This window comes from Crinia signifera, chromosome 5 (genome assembly GCF_055691185.1).
Source record: "Crinia signifera chromosome 5, ASM5569118v1, whole genome shotgun sequence".
NCBI lineage: Eukaryota > Metazoa > Chordata > Amphibia > Anura > Myobatrachidae > Crinia > Crinia signifera.
Window position 1 is genome coordinate 266,547,511 of NC_139221.1, and position 19,405 is coordinate 266,566,915.

General features: G+C 44.1%; 1 protein-coding gene across 1 annotated transcript in view; it reads left to right on the forward strand.

Moving 5' to 3' along the window:
- The window catches only part of VIPR2 (vasoactive intestinal peptide receptor 2), a 117,469-nt gene extending 101,747 nt beyond the window's left edge, over positions 1-15,722 (forward strand). Inside the window, exons 10-13 of the mRNA XM_083188992.1 lie at positions 7,051-7,142; positions 10,110-10,239; positions 10,325-10,366; positions 13,560-15,722. Coding sequence (XP_083045118.1) covers positions 7,051-7,142; positions 10,110-10,239; positions 10,325-10,366; positions 13,560-13,733 — 438 coding nt within the window. The 3' untranslated portion in view covers positions 13,734-15,722. The remainder of the gene's footprint in view (positions 1-7,050; positions 7,143-10,109; positions 10,240-10,324; positions 10,367-13,559) is intronic.
- The last annotated feature ends 3,683 nt before the right edge of the window (positions 15,723-19,405 follow it).

Sequence of the window (19,405 nt, forward strand, 5' to 3'; positions counted from 1 at the left end):
ATGCACTGTGATATAAATTCAGCTCCCTCCATCCTCCACTCTTATGTAAGGGCTGAGATACATATGCAGCTCCCTCCTCTCTCATACCAGTTGTTTATGGAGTCTGGTGGTCTCACTGATGGACTCCATCTCATACTTATCATTTCTGTGGTCTCACTCATGGGCTATGATATAAATGCTGCTCCCTCCATCCTTCACTCTCCTCCTAGCCTTCTTGTGGTCTGGTGGTCTCACTGATGGTATGTGATATAAATGCTGTTCCCTCCATCCTCCACTCTCATACTAGCCTTTCAGTGATCTGGTGATCTCACTAATGGGCTGGGATATAAAAGTTGATTTCTCCTACCTCCTCTCCCATACTAGCCATTTCTGTGGTCTCACTGATGGGCTGTAATATATAAATGTCGCTCCCTCTTTCCTCCACTCTCATATTAGCCATTCCTGTGGTCTGGTGGTCTCACTTATGGGCTGAGATACAAATGCCACTCCCTCTATCCTCCCTTCTCATACCAGTTGTTCATGGAGTCTGGTGGTCTCATTGATGGACTGTGAAATAAATGCAGCTCCCAATGTATTCCACTCTTATACAGGTTGTTCCTGGAGTCTGGTGGGCTCACTAAAGGACTGTTAAATAAATTCTGCTTCCTCCATTCTCCACACAGACTATCTGTTCCTGTGGTCTCATTGATGGGCTGTGATATAAATGCTGCTTCCTCTGTTTTTCCACTCTCATACTAGCCTTCCTGTGGTCTGGTGGTCTCACTGATGGACTGTGATATAAATGCTGCTCCTTCATGGAGTCTGGTGGTCTCACTGATAGATTGTGATAAAAAAAGCCGTTGCCTCAATCTACAGTACTAGCCTTTTTGTGGTCTGGTGATCTCACTGATGGACTATGATATAAATGCTGGTCCTTCCGTCCTTCACTCTCATACTAGCCATTCCTGTGGTCTCACTAATGGTATGTGATATAAATACTGCTCTTTCCATCCTCCACTCTCATATTAGCCTTTCCATGGTCTGGTGGTCTCACTGGTGGGCTAAGATATAAATGCCACTCACTCCATCTGCCAATCTCATTCTAGCTGTTCCTGTGGTCTCACTGATGGACTATGATATAAATGCAGCTCTCCTCTTCCTCCTCTCTTATACTAGCCATTCTTGTGATCTCACTGATGGGCTGTGATATAATTGCCACTCCCTCCGTCCTCCACTCTCATACTAGCCATTCCTGTGGTCTGATGGTCTCACTTAAGGGCTGAGATACCAATTCCACTCCCTCTATCCCCCCTTCTCATACCAGTTGTTCCTGGAGTCTGGTGGTCTCACTGATGGACTGTTATACAGTATAAATTCCACTCTCTCCATTCTCTACTAATACTAGCCATTCCTATGGTCGCACTGATGGGCTGTGATATAAAAATGCTGCTCCCTCCACCTTTCCACTCTCATACAAGCCTTCCTATGGTCTGATGGTCTCACTGATGGTACAGTATGGGATATAAATTCTGCTCCCTCCATCTTTCCACTCTCATACAAGCCTTCCGCTGGTCTGATGGTCTCACTGATGGTATGGTATATAAATTCTGCTCCCTCCATCTTTCCACTCTCATACTAGCCTTCCTGTGGCCTGGTCGTCTCATTGATGGACTGTGATATAAATGCCGCTCTTTCCTGTATTCTGGTAGTTTCACTGATGGTGCAAAATACTTTCAAACATACTGTACAACATGTAAGTAATGGTCCCCTTTATATAAGATGATAAGACTTAATACAGTAAAGTGTTCCTATGGCATAACAATCAATAATAATAGGCTCTATCGGGGTGAGTGTCCCATGTGGTATAGTAGGGGATCCTAGCACTCTTTTTTTTCTGTGGGATCTCCCACAGACTTAGAGTGACCTTAAATTAAGTCCCTATGTGCATATGAAGGTATCTTCAGGTAATCAATTATTCTCAATCCCGCATAAACCTTTTAGAGTATTACTGACCTGGGATCAAAGTCCCTATGTCCCTATAAAGGTATCTTTATAACCAGATGACTTTATCTGATGGTGTGGAAGACACCCTTGTTATGATTAACACCTGTTCTATAAGGATAGAACAGGGAACTAGAGCAATAAAGTACCTGGAGCAGTTGCAGGACTATCCAGAAATAACAAAGGAGTAAACTAAACTGAATACAGGACTAAGGACTGACAAGAGTAACCAGGAGCATAGAGGTGAGGATGAAGATTACATGACCGTGGTATGGATGTATGAATGGAATATGTGAATAACAAAAACCAAGCTGTGACAATATTAGGAAAAGAACACCCTACTCTAACAGCTAACTCTATTGTTTCCCCCAGAAACCACTGGATACCTGTGGTGCTAAGGCTTCACCTCTAACAGCCACATTTGAAGGGTTGAATTAGGTCCATCCCAACTCTAGTGCTGCCAGTACTTACAGGGAAACAAGGCACCAGTGGAATCTAAGGGAAAACAAGAGGAAAACTAACTAAATAAAACTAGAAGGCTACCTGAAACTAAAGAAAAGTTAGCAACAACAATGAACACAAAAACCAGAAGCGGCCTTGTCACACACAAAGGAACAATAGCGATCTAGTTGTGGATAAGAACCAGAGGCGACTTCGCTGCTAATAAGCGAGTACCAGAAGCGACCTCATCACACACAATAGAACATTAGTGACCTCATCACGCATAAGATCCAAAGGCGACCTTACCGCTAATAAGTGAGTACCAGAAGCGATCTCTTCATGAGCAAAAATAAAAATAACAACCCAGACGCAAAATTTACATACAGTAAAACAACAGTATACAAACAGAAGACCTAGTCGCAATGTGCAAAATGCCCACAGGACTTACGACACCCGGACACTCACTAGGAGCTCAACAGGAAAGTATCACCGGCAGGGAGGAACTGATCAGAATCCCTAATTAAGGGTAACCAACTAATGAGATATCCAATGCAGGTGGACTGCTGCAGAGAACCCAGTCCAGGTTGCTGAGCAACAGCTTCCTAACAAAACCAGCAGCACACCCGACAACCGCGAGGAAGCACAGTAGTCTGAAACACATTGGTGTTAAAAGAAGGAGAAATACAGGAGGGATCCACACCTATCCATAACATCAGGAACTTTTGGCTGTTTTTTCCAGCTCATTCCGGGTGAGATGGGAATCAGCCTATGTTTGTTGTGGCCCTCCTGAAGACCCCCCTCTTTATTATATATATTCTTATATATTCTTTATTTCTGGATTTCTTACTATTTTTAGAATTTTGTTGGATATTTGTCAATTTTTAATAAATTATTTTAGAAGAATCCACAGTTTCCATGTGCCTGACCAGAAGGATTTGAACCTAAAAGAGACCCTTATGTGAATATAGGGAATAACATTAAGGTCAGTATGCGTTTTGGTGATCACCTTAGGATGATGCATATGAAGTCATTTAGTTATACAGATACCTTTGTGGGTCCATAAGGACTTTGATCCCAGGTCAGTAATATTCTAAGGTGTATCCAGGATTGAGAATAATTGATTACCTGACGTATCAAACATACCTTGATATGCACATAGGGACCTAATTTAAGGTCAGTCTCAGTCTATGGGAGATCTGACCGAAAAGAAAAGAGTGCTAGGACCCTCTACTATACCACGCGGGACACTCACCCGAATAGATCCTATTATTATTGATTGTTATACCATAATTTTTGTTATTTTTGAGGAACACTTTACTGTATGAAGTCCCATTATCTTATATAAAGGGGACCATTATTTATATGTTATATGATTTTTGCGCTAAAGGACTCACTCTATATATATTGTCTAAATGTTATGAAGGAGTGGTGCTCCTTGGTGGTCTCTTGAGCTGCAATTTCAGAGAGCTCTTGATGTCCTAAACTCCCCTTTAGAAGTCTCACTGATGGATTGTAATAAGAATGCCTTTCCCTCAATCCTCCTTTCTCATACTGTACTAGCCTTTCCATGGTCTGGTGGTTTCATTAATGGGCTGTGGTATAAATGCTGCTCCCTTCTTCCTCTATCGCATACCAGCAGTTCCTGGGGTCTGACGGTCTCACTGATGGACTGTGATGTAATGCAGCTCCCTCCTTCCTTCACTCTCACACCAGCTGGTCTGGGAGTCTCAATGATGAGCTGCGATATAAATGCTGCGCCCTTCTTTCTCCACTCTTATACCAGCCGTTCCTGAAGTCTGGTGGTTTCTGTCACGACCACCATGGCTGCTACCCATTCCTCCCATACTATGGTTACCTCTGTGGTCCCTAATAGGGCAGTACATGCTCTGGTGCTTACCTCCGCTGGCAGTCCCCAGGTTGCTGGGCTGTGTACTGTCGCGCTGTCACCTGCTGGTGACAGTGATGATGTGCTCGCTGGTGACATGCGGGTAATGCTCGGCGTGGGGCCTGAGGCTCCATGATGCTCTGTGCCTCTGTTTGGGCCTTGCTGGACACACAACCTGGAGTATGCTGCACATGCTTCCTGCAGGCTGGGAACTGTCGCCGCCCCTAGGCGGCAGCCATCTGGTTACTCCAATGGGACTGCACTGCCAATCAGCTCCAACCAATTGCAGTGCAGCCCTCCTGATAAATACTGACTGACTAGGTCTAGGAGTCAGTCAGTACAATGATGTCCTTCCCTAGACATCTGACTCCCTCCTCCTGACAGCGCTGCTGCCTGCCAGGTATCTCCAAGAGCGATCCTTCTGCTTGCCTGCTGTACTCGACCATCCACCTGCAGGACCCTGCTGCCACCTCTACGGTCCGGACAAGGTTAGTCCCCCAAAGGGGATCACCCTTTTCCTCACCTGACGGTCACTTCACCTGCAACTCTCCTGGTCACAGCCATTCAGGCCTGCTATTATTCCTTCCGGATTCCAATCGTCCAATCATCCAATCTTTCATTCAATTCTTCAATCATCAATCCAATCATCTTTCCAAGTATATTCTTCAGTTCGATTATTCAAGTTTACGTTTATTATCCAATCTACACTTCAAGCCATCTTCAGATATCAACCTCGTGCTCCACCCACTACGAACTTTACAATAACTTTTATATATCATTGACTTTGGTTATCGCATATCTTCAGTATTACCTTTGTGCCACTATTCATCTCCTGTACTACAGTATCTTTATTAAAACTGGTTTTCTTTTATCCAATTGCATCACTCCCTTCTGTCGTTTATGCAAAAACCTTAAATCAAGGCACCTAGCCTCCGTTACACTCCAGGTGGTGCCACTGCTAGCGTGACAGTTTCACTGATGATCTGCACTAAAAATTTGGTTCCCTCCTTCCTCCTCTCTCATACCAGCCATTGCTGCAGTTTGGTGGTCTCAAAGATAGGGCTGTGATGTAATGCAGCTCCCTCTTTCCATCACTCTCAAGTCAGCTGTTCCTGTGGTCTGGTGGACTGATTGATGAGCTGTTATATAAATGCTGCTCCCTCATTTCTCCACTCTCATACGTGCTTTTTCTGCACTCTGGTGGTCTCACTGATGATCTGCAATATAAATTATGTTCCCTCCTTCTTCCATTCTCATACCAGCCATTCCTGCTGTCCTGTGAGGTATCAATGCTGCACTGCTGGTCCTGACTGATGATGATGAGCTTATTACAGCACACAATGTATTACATCACATGGGACTCATATCATCTATATGACCTCATACTTCCAACCATCTCGATTTTCCTGGGGCCGGCAGCATTCCACATGGGGAGGGGGGGGGGGCAGTTGGGAGTCTCCATCTGCCAGGCTTGCTCTGGTGAGACACAGGGGATGGGGCATGAAAACCCCTCATAGCCTGTCCCAAACAAAGAGCAGTTTATTTAACCCCTTGAGTGGTGGGTTTTGCTGTCCCAGCAAAACCCACCACAGATCGTAGGGGCCCCTCTCACCTCCTCTCTGGCATTTGTATGCTGCCCCAGTTGTAAGTCACAGCAGTGACCACAGACGGCAGGCTCAGGGATGTTCGCAGCAGCTCGGCAGAACTCGAGCGCCTGAACTCCTGAGCACTCCTGAGTCCTCCTGAGCCACCTCGAACGGATTCAGTACTGAATCCCGGCGATCGGGATCCCGGCGTTCAGAATCCCGACGCCGGAATCCTGAGAGCCGAAATGCCGACAAGGGGGGGACGTGGATCGCCCCCCCTTGCGGGCTCGCTGCGCTCGCCACGCAGCGGGCCCGGTGCCTCGCTACGCTCGGCACACTAATTTATTCTCCCTCCAGGGGTGTCGTGGACACCCACGGAGGGAGAACGTGTCGGGATTTCGGCGTCGGGATTCTGAACGCCGGGATTTTAACTGCATCCCCCTCGAACATCCCCAAGCCTGCTGCCTTCATGACTGCTGTGAATGTCAGCTGGCGGCTGGAGAATTAACAGTGGAGGAGCTCCGTCATACCGTATGATCACCGGAGCGGAGGTGATGGGGGGGGGGGTTGGTGGGTATGACAGGAGGGGCTCTAGAGGTGGTGCGCCAGTGGTGCACAACTGGACACCACTGGCGCGCAAGTGCTGAATATTAATGGTATGCCCGGAAATTTTCCGTGGCAGCTCGCTGCGGCAACGCAGCTGAGCTTGGAAAATTTATGGGCCTACCACCCGAGGGGTTAATAAACAGGCTCAATGCAGGCCAATGATCAAGGTAAGCCACTTAAGATGAGTAAGCACTCATATCCACAGACAGGCATACATACACACATTCACTCAGCAGACTTGGTAGAAAAATATGTTGCCACTGGGTGTGTGTAAAAGCTTAATTCTGACCATTATACTACTTGTAGTGGCCATTGGCTGGGATGTGAGAAAGGGGCTTCCAGGCTTCCCTCCAATGGGTTTTTCTTATGACTTATGTGTTAACATATATTGTATGACAAATGTCATGTTACACTTTATTTGGTGTTCTCATAAACTGACCAGATGGCATATTTTGCAACCATGTGGTTATACTTAAAGTGCCTACAATCTTTGCCGTATTTTCTGAAAAACTTGTAGGGCTGTGTAATAATGCATTTTGTTCTCCTTTACAGGTAAACTTCTGTCTATTTATCAATATCATTCGGATCCTTATTCAAAAGTTACGATCTCCCGACGTAGGCGGCAATGACCAATCGCAGTGCATGTATGTATTATTGCTCTCTACAATCAAAATATTTTTTTCTGTTTTGAATGCAATTAATTTTTTTTTCAGTAATCCACCCATGTTTAGGGGTTTATTTCTAAGCTGATGTGGTGGGCTTCGTCGTTACCGATAGTCTCGGGCTAGGCTAGGCTCTGGGGGCCAGCATCAAGTGTGAATGAGATGACAGGCCTGTGGTACAGAAGCCCTTATGGCCTAACGGTTATGTCCAGAGCATGCTGTTTGCTGTGCCTGGTGTTTGGATCCCGTCATGAGCAATTTTTTTTTTTTAGGGAGTTTATTAAATGATATTTATTTGTATATATATTTATTCTTTACATTTGCACGTACTATACTAAAACATCTGGCCGGTTTCCCACAGAGTGCCTTCTACTGTATGCATTCGGACTCTGTTCCTCCATTTCCATAGCTGTGTTCCTGTCCCCCAGACTTTAAACTCTATGGTCTGCCACTTTCAGCTTACATTAGACGATACACCACTAGTTGACCTCGTAGTGTGCCGCAATGTGTCATAGTAATACGTAAATGAGCAGAGGTGGTCACAAAACCTCATTTCAGCGGAGGAGACGCTACTGTATAGAAAAGCCATTTACACAGTGAGCTCAGTCCAGCACATCATTAGCCCCCTCCCCTCCCCCCCCCCTCCCCAGCGCCGCTGTTTCCAATCCAGCCACACCCTGGAAGCTCACTGCACTTCCCGCCTCCTTTAGTCAGCCTCCGCTTCTTCATTGCCGCTTCTAAGACCACAATGCATACTCTACTGTGTCACACACTGTATTATAATTAAAATTCACACATTCCGCTTAATACATACTAACATGCATACAATTATGACAGCTCAGACTATAAAAGATGTAAATAATTTCAGATCAAAAAAACCTAACTTTTCGCGGGACCATCCAGGTTTTCTGTGACGTTCCCGCATCCCACCCGGCAGTGTCCTGCGGTGTGCGGGGGGGGGGGCAGTTGGGAGTCCCCTCCTGTCACTCATGAATAGACACTGTGCACAGAATCTATTCCTGAAGCCTGAGGGGCTGGGTGCATGGTCAGCAGCTTAAAGAGTCATGAGCCATGCCCCCACGGCAGCGAACACACCTCCAAAATGTCAACACCTTCAGATCTTCTAAAGTTGGGAGATGCATTATAATGTTGATATTGAGAATGTGCAAATAAAGAGGATGTTAAGTCCATAAACTTGTGTGACTGTCCAGTAACACAGAAAAATAGCTTTTCTTTAATAAACAGTATAAACCACACTTTTTCATAGCTACAATTATTGAGAAAGTAACATTCAAATGACAGTAGCAGATAGTTTCTGAGCTTTCAGAAGCCAATTTAAATAGAACCCTGAAGTATTGGAAGTTGCTCTAGTAGTTTGCTGTAGTATAATGATCTTAGGCAATAGAGAAGAGGTACAGTACCAATGGGTGTGGTACAGGGGTCCGACAGTCAGGATCCCGACAGTCATTAGCCCGATGTCGGGATCCCGACTGGCCGGACCCAGACAGCATGGTGAGCGCAACTAAGCCCCTTGCGGGCTCGCTACGCTCGCCACCTATTCTATTCTCCCTCTATGGGGGTCGTGGACTCCCACGAGGGAAAATAGCGAGTGGCCGTCGGGAACCCGACTGTCGGTGTTTTGACAGTCGGGATCCCGACGTCGGGTACATGCCTGTCAGAATCCCGACTGTTGGGATCCCTTCCGGCACCCGTACCAATTAAAGAAAAACCTGTCAATTGCAGATACCACCGAATTATGTATGTACTGTACCTCATTAGCATAATAGCCTACCCTCCTGCATTCTGCAGGAGACTCCCTGAAAGAACAGCAATCTCCCTCTCTCCCTCATTAGTCTAGCAATCTCCCTCATTTCACCTAGCCCTCATTACACTGTTACATTTATTTGGGGAAAAAGGAATGAGAGACAGATACATTTACATTGAATCATCAGCTCCATTTCCTTTAGCAAGTATAGTACAGTAGCTCTTACTAACTGCTTTAGGGCTCATCTACATTTGGATATAAGTCATTTTAAAAGATTCAGATGTAGCAGTACACACTAGTGATTCCAGATGCCCATTTTTACAATCTCTTTTCACAATCTCTCCATATATGGAACTAGACACACCCTTTGGGAGGAGCATGACACGCCCTCTTAATGGGGCACTGTGCAAAATTCTATTACCAACTATAATCTCCCTGAAACTAGTTTTCAAAAGTAGGTAAGTATGCTCATTGGTGATAAGTTGTCATTGGCTACAACATGATGACCCAGTACAAAGTTATTTAACCAATCATATGGGGGGTTATTCTAGTCCATTCTTTCTGACAAAATCCTTCTTAGATGGCCAAAACCATGTGCACTGCGGGTGGGGCAGATGTAACTTGTGCAGAGAGAATTAGATTTGGGTGGGGTTTTTCTTCAAAGTGAGATCTATATTGAAGTGTAAAATCATGCAGTCAGTATATTCCCTGCACAGAAACAAAATAACTCACCCAAATCTAATTCTCTCTGCACATGTTACATCTGCCCCCCTGCAGTGCACATGGTTTTGTCCATCTAAGAAGGATTTTGTCAGAAAGAATGAACTAGAATAAACCCCCCAGAGATGTGAATGAGGTTTCTCTATGCATGCACAGCAATGATGATCATACTACAGTATATGCCCTGCTATAAAGGCTGTCATCAGAAATTGTGGGGCCCAAGAATGAGAAAATAGCCACTCTCTAGTCAGGATTCTCATTAAAGGGGGAGGGGGAGCAAGAGTGTATGCTCTACTGTATCTAGTCAGAACCAAACTGATCCTTCAAAATGACCGCTGAGGTTGTAAAGATGCAAAGCCAAACCATGTATTCTGATGGAGCAGTTTGCCGTGCGCTCCATTAAGCTGCATCCAGATGCTTTACATTATGTTTAATATTAATATTCTATCTCTGCTTTCTAACAGGAGGCTCACCAAATCTACCCTATTGCTTATACCATTATTTGGTGTTCACTATATGGTGTTCACCGTGTTCCAGGTGCCCAGTTTTAGTGATTGTCAGATATGGTTTGAACTCTGCGTTGGATCATTTCAGGTAAATCCAACTTATGAAAGAGATCTGTGTGAACTCTGATTTCTCTTTATTTAACAATGGAAAATGATACATTTTGTTTTTACAGGGACTGGTGGTGGTGATTCTCTACTGCTTTTTAAATACAGAAGTAAGTTATCTGTTTATATTTGACACTAACAAGAATATACAGATAGAGCAGTTTTTTGTGACCTACAGCATGGCATGATCATGTGACCATGTTTAAGTGCAGATGATACATATGAATGCCAGACCTCTGTGTAGCAACATGATCTCACCCTGAACTTGATAGTTGGTATCGCAACTCTAAAGGTCCATACACACTGGGTGATTATACCCAGCGTGTATGGACAGTGATGATCACTATCATCGCTGGGTGGAAGGCCGCTCAGTGCATACACACTGAGCGGCTTTCCCCCTGCCTGGCTCCGTCAGTGGGGGGCGGACGGCTTTGCATAGCGCAGTGCTATGCAAAGCCGTCCTCAAAGCCGCTCATCTGCTGGTAATACCAACAGATGAGCGGCTTTCCCGCTGATGATGCGGGAGCGCGCAGCAGCGCTCACCGATTATCACCGGGCCATACACACTAGGGCGGCTTTGAGCTGAAAGCTGCTCAAAGTTGGTGTTTCAAGCGGCTTTCTCCTAAAAATCGAGCAGTGTGTATGGGCATTATGTATTATATATATACTGTAGGTTTTACTTGTAGTGTCCCATGAAATATAGAATATATGCATGGCTTTAGTTGCATGCAGAATTGTGTGGGTTTGCTCCGGTTTCTTTACACAACCCAAAAATATACTGGTAGGCTAATTGGCTCCCAACAAATTAACCCTAGAATGTCTGTGTGTCTGTGTACATGTGGTAGGGAATGTAGAGTGTAAGCCCCACTGGGGTAGAGACTGATGTGAGTGTTAAAACATTCTCTGTGTGTTTTTATTTGGTGGCGAGTGCGCTGGGTCTGAGTGCGCCGTAGTCAACTTTTCAGCAGCGGCATTAGGAGTGCAGATGTGGGTGGACGTGGGCAGGCATGGGGCAGCAGCATCACAGAGGTCCTTCCACTCTCCAACTCCAGGGCCTGCTGAGAGCCCACCACGTGATTTGGAAGTTTACTCCTGGCAGAGCATGTTAACCCCTGGCAGAGCATGTAACTCTGGGCAGAGCATGCTAATCCCATGGCAAAGAGCATGTTAACCCCGGGCAGAGCATGCAACTCTGGGCAGAGCATGCAACTCTCTGCAGAGCATGTAACCCCTGGCAGAGCATGTAACCCCTGGCAGAGCATGTAACTCCGGGCAGAGCATGTAACCCCGGGCAGAGCATGTAACCCCGGGCAGAGCATGTAACACCTGGCAGAGCATGTAACCCCGGGTAGAGCATGTAACCCCTGGCAGAGTATGCAACTCCGGGCAGAGCATGTAACCCCTGGCAGAGCATGTAACTCCGGACAGAGCATGTAACTCCGGACAGAGCATGTAACTCCGGGCAGAGCATGTAACTCCGGGCAGAGCATGTAACACCTGGCAGAGCATGTAACCCCTGGCAGAGTATGTAACCCATGGCAGAGCATGTAACCCCTGGCAGAGCAGGTTAATCCCATGGCAAAGAACATGTTAACCCCTGCCAGAAAATGTTAACACCTGGCAGAGCATGTAACTCTGGGCAGAGCATGTAACTCTGGGCAGAGCATGTAACCCCTGGCAGAGCAGGTTAATCCCATGGCAAAGAGCATGTTAACCCCTGGCAGAGCATGTAACTCCAGGCAGAGCATGTAAACCCATGGCAACGAGCATGTTAACCCCTGGTAGAGCATGTTAACCCCTGGCATCAAGCATGAAGCCCATAGCAATGAGCATTTAGATAAATGAAACATACAGTATGTGGCATAATATGTGTGGTATTATATGTAATAGACATTACAGTGTGTGGCATAATATGCAATGAGCATTACAGTGTGTGGAATAATATGCAATGAGCATTACGGTGTGTGGAATAATGTGTAATGGGCAAAATAAATGGGGTAAAATATGGAATAAGTATTACAGTGTATGGTATAATGTGTACTGGCCACTACGGTATGGCATAATGTGTAATGAGCATTATGGCATGTGGTATAATATGTAATGGGTATGTGACATGTGTAATAGACACTAAGGTGTAATTTTTGTCCCTGTATCCACCTTGGAAGCAGTGGCGTAACAAGGGTCAACAGAGTGTATGGGGAGCTCCGTCTGTGGGGGCCCCAGGAAGTTGTTGTACCGGGGCCCAGGATTTCTCTTGGCGGCCCTGTTGCCTGAGAAGGGAGGCTTTACATAAACATCCATTCCCAGCCTAGGTGGCAAGACATACATCATTCGATGGTCACTGACCATCGAATGATGTGGTGTACATGCAAAATGTAGACACTCTCAGGTGTCTTAGCTTTCCTGTACGAGGACAGGGCGGACAGCTGACATCCAGTGATGTCAGCTGCCTGCCCCCAGCACCCATGTCATCGGGAAATTACCATGAAAACGCAAGGCATTTTCATGGGAAAGCCCATGAAACGCTGGGTGTTCCCATGGGTGCATCCCCCTGCCCGCTGCCCCACACCCCCGCCCACACTGTTTTCTGCGATTTCCTGTCAAACACTCCATTTGCAGTGGCCACTCGCACACAGCGCATGCACATGCACAGAAATGCGCATGCGAAAAATAAAAACATTGCGCTCCCGTTCGATTCGCATGGGAGCGCATGAACCAGAATAAGGTCCTATGTGGGAGCTATATAAAGAACTTATGATCCACATGCATTAGGTCAATCAAAATGGTGACAAGTAAAAGGTAGACATGGTTAATAGGTCAACACAAGTTTGTGTGTCAGTTGGACATTTCTAAGATGTAACTTAAAGGCACACATGGACAATAAAAATCTAGACCAAAGGAGTGAAGAAGGAGTGAAAAACTACTACAGACCATGGCCCTTATTCTGGTTCACTCGCAAAGGCAAATTCCTTCTCAAATGGACACAACTATGTACACTGCAGGAGGCAGATGTACCATGTGCAGAGAGATTTAGATTTGAGTGATTTATTTTGTTTCTGTGCAGGGAAAATACTGGCTGCATTATTTGTACAATGCAATATAGATCTCACCCCAGCCAAGTCTAATTCTCTCTGCATGAGTTAAATCTGCCCCAACTGCAGTGCACATGGTTTTGTGCATTTGAGAAGGAATTTGCCTTTGAGAGTAAACCAGAATAAGGGTCCTTGTTTGTTCTTAAAATATATAATATTTCACAATAGTCTTTTCCTGTTATTAATTTTGTGCTTTTTGATCACTTATCAGGTCCAGGGTGAGATAAAAAGGAAATGGGGCAGCCTGTCTATGAACCGATACCTGAGTCACGACTACAGACTGCACAGTCTGTCTATTTCACGGAATGGCTCCGAAAGCGCGCCTCAGTTCCACCGAAACTCAAGAGCACCCTCTATCATGCAAACTGAAACTTCCATCATTTAACTCTTGCAAGCATAAAGAGGATATACAAACAACATCCTTGGACTATTGAAAATTGTGTGCAGCTAAAAATGATATCAAATCTGTACAGTGACTGGTTTATTGCAGCTCTGACGACCAATGGACTATTTTTTATGAACTTTGGGACTTCATGTTTGCACTTACTGCTCTATAGGCTTTTCTACCATCCATTTATTTTCATCTAATTTATTATAATAGTGTGTCTTCTTTATGTTTTGTGGAACATATTTGGTTATTTGAGTATTAAAGTATGTTTGTTTGTATTTGCTCTTTGAGAGTTGGTGGATAATTGAGTGCTATGTACATACAAGTTGGGCAAAATGTATCAATTGAAATGTATCAAATATATGTATATCCAACAATTAAACTGATTTTATTATAATTAGGGTATTATTTGTTGGGTTGTGCAGTATTAAATTAAGCTTGTCACGTTAAAAGTATTGATTTGTAAACCATCAATATCTTTATTGGTGATATTGCAAATGATATTGAGAGTAAAATGTGCCTTTTTGCAGATGAAACAACAGGGTAGACACACCAGGAGGGGTAAAACAAATGATTGATGATCTAGGTAGATTAGTGGATAGTCAAGAGCATGGCAACTACAGTTTAATGTAAAAAAAGGCAAAATCATGCACTTGGGTCTCAAAAATCCAAAGACTAAATATAGTATTATTGGCACTATAATGGAAACTACTGAGAAGGAGAGGGATCTAGGCGTCACTAATTCAGGGGACTTAAGGGTTGCATAGCGAGAGGTATCAGCAGTAGAAATAAATAAGTAATAATGCCACTCTATAGGTCATTGGTGCGATCTCATCTAGAATACTGTGTTCAGTTCTGGAGGCCATATCTCCAGAAGGATATAAATACATTAGAGACTGTACAAAGAAGGGCAACTAAAATGGTGCATGGCCTAAAACGTACCAGGAAAGACTAAAAGATCTTAATATGTATAGTTTAGAGCAGAGAAGAGAAAGGGGGGACAGGATAGAAACTTTCAAATGTATCAAGGGTTTTAACAAGGTACAGGTGGGAGACATTCTTTACAGGAAGAACACAAGGACATGCACTGTAACTAGAGGGAGGAAAATTCAGGGGAAATTTGAAGAAGAATTACTTCAAAGAAAGAGTAGTGGATAAGTGGAATAGCTTCCCATCAGAGGTGGTAGAGGCAAATACAGTAGAACAATTTAAACATACTTGGGATAGGCATATTGATATCCTTACAAAGCAATAAGGATTAAATATGGTTTAATTTAACATGTTTAAAAAAGGGGCAGACTAGATGGGTCAAGTGGTTCTTATCTGTGTCAAATTCTATGTTTCTATGTTTCCATCAATTTTATTTACAGTAAAAGAACAAGGTTCACTTTTTTTCTTAAATACAAAGAGATCTGAAGCTTTAAAAATCTTAGGTGACATTTAATAGGGTGCGATTTTGTAATTTTGGATGGGTTTTTTTCGCAAAAATGGCAGAATTCCCACTTTTTTCCCTAAATCGCCAACTTAATGGGATGCGAATTGCGGCAAAAATCACACTTTCTGCCGTGAATTTGCTCATTCAGAAGTGGCGATTTCTCAATTTGCATCCAGATGTTTACCATTGAAAAATATAGAATTCGCTAATTTAATGGTGTGCGAATTTGGAAATCAGCAAAACAAATGTCTAAAAATCAGCAGAAAAATAGGCCAGGTTCTGACTCGCAAATTTGACAGAACCATGCACAGATCATTGAGATCTGTGTATGGTTCTGTGTTAAAATATGTGTAAAAGTAAAAATAAAATAAAAAAATGGCGTGGGGTTCCCCCTCCTGAGCATAACCAGTCCCGGGCTGGTTCCAAAAATACCGGGGACAAAAAGCGTAGGGGGTCCCACGTATTTTGAAACCAGCACCGGGCTCCAACAGCCCTCTGCGTCATGCCACAGCCGGGGGACACTTTGTATATAAGTCTCATATGTGTCCATTTGTTGAGACAATAGAGCTTCTTTTATAAATAAGTTGTTACTGTTAAATACAAGGTTTGATTTTAGATGTTCAATTACATTGTATCCACATTATGATTCTTGTGGTTTGATACCCTTCTTCCCTGTAGGAAGATAAACCGGGTGTGGGTCGTATTGTCAACACAACTTAGGTCGACAGTCATTAGGTTGACACCGTTGGGTCGACAGGTGTCTAGGTCGACAGGTGTCTAGGCTGACATGGGTGAAGGTCGACAGGTCGCTTTGTCAACCTAGACCCATGTCGACCTTGTCCCATGTCAACCTCGACACCTGTCAACCTTCACCCATGTCGACCTAGACACCTGTCGACCTTGCCACCTGTCGACCCAACGGTGTCGACCTAATGACTGTCGACTTAAGTGGTGTTGACAATATGACCGTATACCGATAAACCTTGTAATTGAATATAAAGGGTATATTTGACCTCTTTAATACCGCAGTGCGGAGTGATGAAGTTATGCTATTTCCTAAAATTGGATTTACCAAATCATGCATTTTATACTGTAATAGCATAACTTCATGACTCCACAGTGCGGTATTAAAGAGGTCAAACATACCCTTTATATTCAATTACAAGCAGTACTATTTTTCTGGAAAAATAGGTCCAGGATCTTCAGGTCTGGGGGTGGATCAATTAAATAAAAAATAATATATGTAATAAAGAGAGGGAGGGTGAGATAGATGTATATATTGTATTTAGAAACAAAGGAACTCACAGGTGACTTTAAAATAAAACTTATCTTATGGAAAGTACATTTTTAGTTCCTGATCATATTTAATTAGAGGTTCAGGAAATTACTTTCTGCTGGTTCCTGCTGAAAAATAGCTCTGATTACAAGGTTTATCTTCCTACAGGGAAGAAGGGTATCAAACCACAAGAATCATAATGTGGATACAATGTATTTGAACATCTGAAATCAAGCCTTGTATATAACAGTAACAATTTATTTATAAAAGAAGCTCTATTGTCTCAACAAATGGACACATATGAGACAGCATATAAACATAACTAAACTGCGACAGTACTCAACAACCTGCTTATAATAATAGAATAATTATACTTGAATATACAGGGGAGAGAGATGCAAATTACACAATAGCGCATAAGAATGATTTCCTTATAAATTACGGAGGATTATCCAGCACATGAAAAACATGCAAATCATTTATTAGAGCATCCACATCTTAGTTTTAATCACATTTTCTTAACCCCTTTAATGCACATCCTTATTATCATCTTATTTAGAAGGTGTAATTAGTACACCTCTTTTTTAACAAACATTAATAAAAGTTACATTTTAAGAAAGTGTAAGCTAGACTCTTTGCAGAAATATCCTCAGAGTGCACCCTCTACTACTTTTTTCTTTCCTACTTCTAGTCATTGTATCAGAGAAGGGAAGCACCAATTTCATTTTGCATATAAAAACATTTAAATAATTCTAAGCAAATTATAAATGATAAAGAAATAGAGGATACAACTTCTGCAAATACGAACAAAGGAGTACTCAGTGCGGAATTAACACTCCCTTCTCAATAATGGCATTTGAATGACAAAGTCCGTAGCTTAAAGTGTCAACAAAAATAACGTCCAAAATACCTTAACTGACGGTATTTCCTTTGTTGAAGACATGAGCAGATATTAAATACCCCCCCCCCCCAATTCTCTGATATCTGAATGTTGTAAGCCAAAAGTATTTTGCCTTTTTCTGTGTTTTGGAATATGTGCATACCATAATGAGATATGTCTAAACATGGAATGCATTTTATGTTTCATTTACTTTGTTCTAACACACAAGAAGAACATTTTATACAATATTTTTTAATAATTTTGTGCATGAAACAAAGTTTGTGTATATGGAACCATTAAAAAGCAACGGGTTTACAATTGCACTAAAAAAGTTTGGATTTTGGAATATTTTATAAGTCGGGCAGTGGGAGCCATGTGTCTGAAATTTGGGTTTGTGGCCTAGCGGCCAGGGAGTGTGGCCTGCGAATCTCGTCACTTCCACAAGGCTATGCCCCCAATTTTGCCGTTGAGGGTATGGCAAGCCCTGTGACATCTGCTAGCCATGCCCCCAGCCCATCTGTCAGGTGCAGGTTCATAGACATTGGGTGATGGAGAAGGTGACAAAGAGGCAGTGGTGAGGGTGGTGGGGAGAGGCATTTACAGGAAGAAGGTGAAAACAAATGGGTGACAGAGAGAGGCATTGGTTACAGGCAGGGTGATGGAGAGGCAGTGGGTGATGGAGAGAAGAATTGGATAATTGGTGTGATGGAGTGAGAGACAGAGAAAGGCAGTGTCTTACTGAAAGTGCGAATGGGAGAAAGGCAGTGGGTGACAGAGAGTGGGTGAAGGAGAGAAGCAGTGGGTGACCAGGACATGGTGACCGGCAGTGGGATCATTTTGTATCGTACAGTATGTTGTGTAGTATAGGTTAGTGTTTGAAAATGTGGTACTTCCTCATATTTGTGGCCATGGCTATGTGGATCACAATTGTCCCCACTGAGCGGTCGCTTCGCTCACCACGCTTTGGGCTCGGTGACTCGCTCTGCTTTGCTCGCTACAACATTACTAAAGGTGATAAATGGTGGCGTGAACACAGGAGGGTGGCATTGCCCCCGAAAATAACCCTTGCGGCTCGCCATATGCTACATAAATTCCGTAGTGTAAGCAGTGGCTCCAAAGATGAGGAAGTACCGAATATGTTTTAATCTAAAAAAAAAAAAAGAAATAGACTTTAGTATTAAGGCTGGAAAAACTCAGCTCCAGCCTGTATGGACTCATATGGAGCACCACCCCTGTAAAAAGGCTAGCCCTTCTTTGGGGTAAGAACCAGGCAGCTCCATGGCATTAGGAGTGGACCGGCCACCAGAGGCGTAGAAAGGGTGGAGCCACCGGAGCTCAAGCTCCGGACGACGATTGGTGGAATGGCGCCGCCGGCCCGCCCCCCTCCGCAAATGATCCCTGCAAGTATATCATACACTAACGGCGGGCAGCGTGTCCTGGTGGCTGCCCTGCCCGGCGCCTGCCTCCTGCCCTGCTGCTGCTGCTCAGTCCGGCTCCGGGGCAGCACAGCAGCACTCCAGCGCAGCAGCACTCCAGACTCAGTCACCAGCCTGGAGGAGAAGGTTTTCTGCTGCCGCCCGTGCCGCCCTGTTATCTATGTGTTGTTGGTTCAAGGTGGATTTCTTTTATTTTACATTTTACAGCTAATTAATGATGTTAGTAAACATAGTAATAAACTTGAGGTTTGGGGGATTCGTGGGGCCAGGAGGAGGGGAGGGGGACACTACAGCGTCTTATATAGCGCAGCAGAATCCGTTGCAGTGTCTTATATAGCGCAGCAGATTCCGTTACAGTGTCTTATATAGCGCAGCAGATTCCGTTACACTTGCAAGTTAGTCGATCACAATGGCAGTGCTGCTTCTGCTATTATATAACTGCTGGCTGCCGCATGTTGGCACTGAATGTATCCTCCTAAGTAGAATGCTGCTGCTACTCCACCTTCTCATCAGTGGCATTGGCATGGTACATTATGAGAGAGTTAGAAGGCGGTGTGACATCATCATGTCACGTCAGTATGTTAGTCAGAGCCGGGAGAGTGAGAAGCATTGGCAGCCAGCCAGTAACGCAGTCCTGAGTAG